Source organism: Amphimedon queenslandica, unplaced genomic scaffold, assembly GCF_000090795.2.
Source record: "Amphimedon queenslandica unplaced genomic scaffold, v1.1 AMPQUscaffold_13305, whole genome shotgun sequence".
Lineage (NCBI taxonomy): Eukaryota > Metazoa > Porifera > Demospongiae > Haplosclerida > Niphatidae > Amphimedon > Amphimedon queenslandica.
This window is the reverse complement of record NW_003546459.1, coordinates 1-5,490: the sequence shown is the minus strand read 5'-3', so window position 1 is coordinate 5,490 and position 5,490 is coordinate 1. Positions and strand designations below refer to the sequence as shown.

At 33.6% G+C, this 5,490-nt stretch overlaps 2 protein-coding genes across 2 annotated transcripts; one reads left to right on the top strand and one right to left on the bottom strand.

Moving 5' to 3' along the window:
* Positions 1–40: 40 nt before the first annotated feature.
* On the top strand, positions 41–810 carry LOC109583445 (uncharacterized). The gene is made up of 5 exons (XM_019998799.1): positions 41–133; positions 202–234; positions 279–383; positions 433–626; positions 674–810. Exons 1-5 carry the CDS (start codon positions 55–57, stop codon positions 758–760), a joined length of 498 nt encoding a protein of 165 aa, XP_019854358.1. The 5' UTR covers positions 41–54; the 3' UTR covers positions 761–810.
* Positions 811–1,550: 740 nt separating this feature from the next.
* On the bottom strand, positions 1,551–3,362 carry LOC105313431 (E3 ubiquitin-protein ligase TRIM71-like). Its single transcript, XM_011406866.1, has 4 exons — positions 2,552–3,362; positions 2,054–2,365; positions 1,769–1,987; positions 1,551–1,699 (listed from the first exon to the last, which is right to left on the bottom strand). Exons 1-4 carry the CDS (start codon positions 3,360–3,362, stop codon positions 1,551–1,553), a joined length of 1,491 nt encoding a protein of 496 aa, XP_011405168.1.
* Between the last annotated feature and the right edge of the window lie 2,128 nt (positions 3,363–5,490).

The window sequence follows — 5,490 nt, the reverse complement described above, 5'->3', positions numbered from 1 at the left end:
ACATATAAGTACTGATCACTGTAACACATACATCACTAGCAACAAGAAGAAATTATGAACGTCCTATTGATAATCCTATCAGTTGTACTAGTAGTATCTACATTGACTGGATCTACTAACAATTACTACAATGGTAAGATACTGACTACTATACTAATGGATAATATACCTGTTTCAATTATATATACTATCAACAACAAGAACCTACTGGTAATAAAGGATTGACAGATTGTTGTAAGTTCAGTAATACACTACTGATTAATTCTCTTATACATAAGCTATTAATCATGATTTTGTTACGATAACTAACGTATCATCAAATATATTTGGACAAACAATTAAACCAGGACAAAAATTTTACTTTAAAGGAATTGCTAATATAAGTAACATAAGCAGCTATTACTAATATCAGTTTAATATTTTGTTTCTTAGAAAAGGAACTCAATTGGGGCATTATACATAGCACAATAACACATCAATTCAAGAACTATGTTAATCTTACTTTTGAGGATTCAAAGTATAATCTCTGTGACATTAGTGTCTATGTGACTGGAAAGTACTGCCCGTTGAAACCTGGAATATATCATGGAATATATAAAGACTCAGTTTCTTCACTTCTGTGGCCAGTAAGTAACAAATAGATACATTGCAATATTGGTTATTCTAATAATAGGGCAAGTATATTTTCAAAATTATTGGCTATAAAGAAGATAATGTTGAACTATTCTGTGCAATGACAGAAGTTATTGTTGAGAAATGAGTATACCTAACTCATAATAATTTAAAATTTTGTAATTAAAATAAGAAAATTAGCTGGTAAAAAATTATTTGTAATACTAATTATGTTATAACAGTATTCACACGTTTTTAATGTGTATGTGATATTTTGAATGCAATTTATTCATTTTTTGAGACGACACCTATAGCATGGTAAAACTAACAATATTCATTGATTGCAAACAGGAAAAAGTTAGTCAGCTCATATAATTGAAGGCGCCAAGTTTAGAATGCTAGATCTATACACATTATGTAAGATTAATAATGCCTTGAACAACAGAACAAGCATTTGCCCAACACAGCAGTTGGTAGTTGTGTTCACTAGATTGGTACCAACCCATGTTTTCTTAAAGTTCATTATTACAGCTATAAAAATGATATAAACACAAGTCATTTCCACTGTAAACCAAGAAGATATGACAGTATCAAGTTTTAAGCTTATTACTTTTAACTAAATCTGCTCAGTCTTATGATAATGCTGAAAATGCAGAGTTAAATGAGCTTTGTGGATGGAATGATGAAAAATGCCAATCCAACTGCTTAGTACCTGCCTACGCAGTGTGGTAAGTCAAATCCAACGATCATGAAGCCATTGTAATAAGTGAGTTTATTGGTATTGGTATATATAATGTTTACCAATTTGAAAATAAGTTCAATGCTATTCATACATAAAAAGGCCAAAAAATAAAATATGTAAGTATAATTATAAATACAAAATCATGTTTCGATAACTACAAAAAGGAACATTATAGTAAAGTATTCATTACTAAAAATTAATAAACAAAAAGTTGTCTATTAAGATGATCACAAACATAGAAGTATCCATTTCTATCAAATGTTAACCCCAATGGTTCTTGAAAATGATCAATATCACTCCCTTTCCCACCAAAACTACTGACAAACACACCATCACTAGTGAAGACTGATATACGTTTATTACCATACTCACTAACATACACTAGACCAGTAGCTGCAGTGTCTATTGTTATACCATTGGGCCTATTAAGCTCTCCAGGACCAGAACCTTTAATACCAAACCAACCCACAAACTTTCCATTAGGAGAAAACTTTTGAATGCAATGGTTATCACTATCAGTAATATAGACTAATCCATGACAGTCAATAGCAATGTCATTTGGATACCTAAATTGCCCACTAGCTGATCCTTCACTACCAAACGAGCGATTGAAGGATAGGTCAGGATTCAAGACTTGTATACGATGATTATACCGATCAGCAATATAAACCAAGCCTGTTGTATGAGAAATGGCTATACCATCAGGATAAATAAATTGTAGTGGTCCACTGCCTTTCTTGCCAACTATAGCTAAACAGTGTCCATCCATGCTTATCTTCTGGATCCTGTGATTATCAGACACAAGAATGCATTTGTCTGGAGTAATGGCTATACCACGAGGGGAAGAAAACTTAACATTGCCACTTCTTCCTTTTCCTCCCAATGATTTCACTTTCTTTCCTTCTCTATCCAGTATCGTTACACAGTGACCACCCCACTCAGTCACCATAATTAGATTTTCATCACTAACAGCAACTCCCCATGGACCATTGAGCTCTGCTATAGTACATGCTGGAGTCATGATGGGAATCATTGAATCAATAGAGATTACCAGTGACGTATCTTCCAGCTGTACATCATATACTTGTACTTTTACTGTATAAGTGCCACTGGTTGAAGGGTTACACTGTATCCTATACACTCCAGGATCAGTGCTGGTGGTAGTGACTGTAGTGTCAATGGGTTGATTGCCTTTACCTGCTGGTACTAGACTACACCTCAAAAAAGAGACAGGGACTGACAAAAGAGACGAATCTTGTGCCTCAATTGATAGTGGAAATGAAACTGTTTTTTCAGTAGTTATAATGCTATCAATTTTCTTCACTTTACACTGCTCTAGTGCAGTAGATGAGTAGGTCACAATATCTCCAATGTGATGCAGTGATTTGATATCTTTACTCAATGCAAAGTCAGCCTTTTCCTTTGGCTGTAACTTCTCTATATTGACCTGTGCAGTAACTTCACTCATGTGCTCGATCATTTGTTCTTTAAATCCCAGGACTTGTTGAGGACTGCCTGTCTTCAGACTTTCTTTGACATAATCCTCAACATCTTCCAGAAGACCCAGATTAATTTTTGCTGATTTGATCTGCTCTGAAAGCACCCTTAGTTTATCATCAGTAACCCTCTTTGCCTGCTCAGTCAGTTTCCTCTCTGACTCACGAAGGACATCCATCATTTCCTCTACCATTTTATGTATATCTTTCAAAATTAATTCTCCTTTCTCTCTGATCTCACCCTCTCTCCTTGTTAGAGCAGACAGAACCCTCTTGAGTGCTACTTTCTTTGCTTCAACTGGCAATAGACATTCTCTTAACTTTTGACAATGTTTAGTAAAAACGTCAGTGACTAGGTCACAATCATGATGCTTGTGTTTACGAACACAGCAGTGAGAGCAGATTGCTGTATTACATGTTTCACAAAAGAGCTCCAAAGGCTTTCCATGATCACTGCAGGTGGCCTCAATTATTTGAACTTGAGTATCAGACAAACTTGCTGTTCTCTTCATTAAACGATGTACCTCATTGAGGTTGTTGATATGAAATGCTACAGGAAAGGCTCCTATTCCATCTTCTGGTAACTCTGTATGATGACGACAAGTGGGACAAGAGAAGTAATAGGTCTCATTCTTCTTATCCAGTGGTAATCCCTCCAGACAGTGCTGACAGAATGAATGTAGACAAGGTAAAGTCTTAGGGCTGGTATAGTGGTCAAGACACACAGGACAGGTGAGCTGTTCTTCCAGTTTGAGGAGACCAGGAGAAGAATATAATGACAGTTTGGTTGCCATTTCAGAAAAAACAGTTGAATAGATTTTTAATGAGATGAAAAGCAGAGTACTAAGATAATCAAAATTAAAGAAAAGCAGGAAAAAGAGTGACTGAGAGAGAAAGATATACTGAGCCCTGATGATAAGTGTTGTGATAAGCTTTGACAGTTTTAATAGTCGGCCCTAGTTATATTTCTTTTATCTATAGTGACAAATAGTAACACCATCCATATCAAACTATACTTAGTGGATAGTTGTAACTGTATACCTTTCTTTAACAATGCTTATACAATGCAATGAACAACTATCAATGGACACAAAAGCTACTGACCAGTACAATAACTGTCAAAGCTGCAAAAATTTAATTTGCAAGTAATAAAGTGCATATTCTCTGCAAAATTTTTATGCTAGCTCTAGCGCCAAGAATAAATTTCAAAAGTACAATTTTCAGGTTATATAGCATCTAATTTACTGTATAAAAATATTCTTGTGTAGTCAGATCACACGTTCCATGCCTGCACAAAGGGAGGGGCTGGCTATGCAAGACTAATATGGAGTAGTACAGCTAGGGTATTTTCAGATTTTTTAAAACGACTATAACTCAAAAAATTAAGTCAAAATCAGCTAAAATCTTCTCCATACCATAAGTACATTAATATATGTATCAAAAAGTGCAATAAAAACTGGGGGTGATTTTGGAGCCATTTTTTTGAAATGGGCTATAGTCTTGGGTATTTTTCAGATTGGCCTATTGTTAACAATGTCCATAACTCAAAAATTTAAGTCATAATCAGTTTAAACTTTCTGCTTAGCAGAAGCACATCAATATGTATTAGAAAATAATTTTTGAGATAAAAAATATATACATGTAGTCTAGTTTATGCTTTATTGTTTTATAGCTTCAGAACGATGAACTATTGTTTAAAATCAGCACAAGGACATCACAATGTATAAAAATAATACCAGAACTGGCAATGCTGTTCACACTAATGACTTTTCCTATCAATGCCAATCCTAGCATTGTGACAATTTATAAATTCATAGTAGAATTTGTATAACAAGAATACGTTTGGCATTAATTGGTTTCATTGTCCAATTTTGTCTTTTTAAAGAGTCTAGCTAGGATAAGTAGTCTATGACACAAAAATTGCATTAACCAAAGTGCTACTGATGACATTAGTAATAAAGTATTGATTGTATGTTAATCAACTAAAAGTCAGCAGCATATTCAAAACATGAGACAATGCATAAAACAAACACAAAACAATAACATTCAATAACAATATAACAATATGAGGGGATATATAGGTACTATCACTGTAACACATACATCACTAGTAACAAGAAGAAAGATGAACGTCCTATTGATAATCCTATCAGTTGTACTAGTAGTATCTACATTGACTGGATCTACTATCAATTACTACAATGGTAAGATACTGACTACTATACTAATGGATAATATACCTGTTTAAATTATATATATTATCCATAACAAGACCCTACTGGCAATAAAGGATTGACAGATTGTTGTAAGTTCAGTAATACACAATTGATTAATTCTCTTATACATAAGCTATTACTAATGATTATGTTACCATAACTAATGTATCATCAAATATATTTGAGCAAACAATTAAACCAGGACATGAATATTACTTCAAAGGAATCATAAATTTAAGTAACAAAAACAATTACTAAAACATCATTTTAATGTTTTATTTGTTCATTAGAAAAGGAATTCAAATGGGGCATTATGCATACCAAAATAACACATCAATTCAGGAACTATTTTAATCTTACTTTTGAAGATGCAAAGTATAATCTATGTGACATTAGTGTCTTTGTGACTGGCAAGTACTGTCCG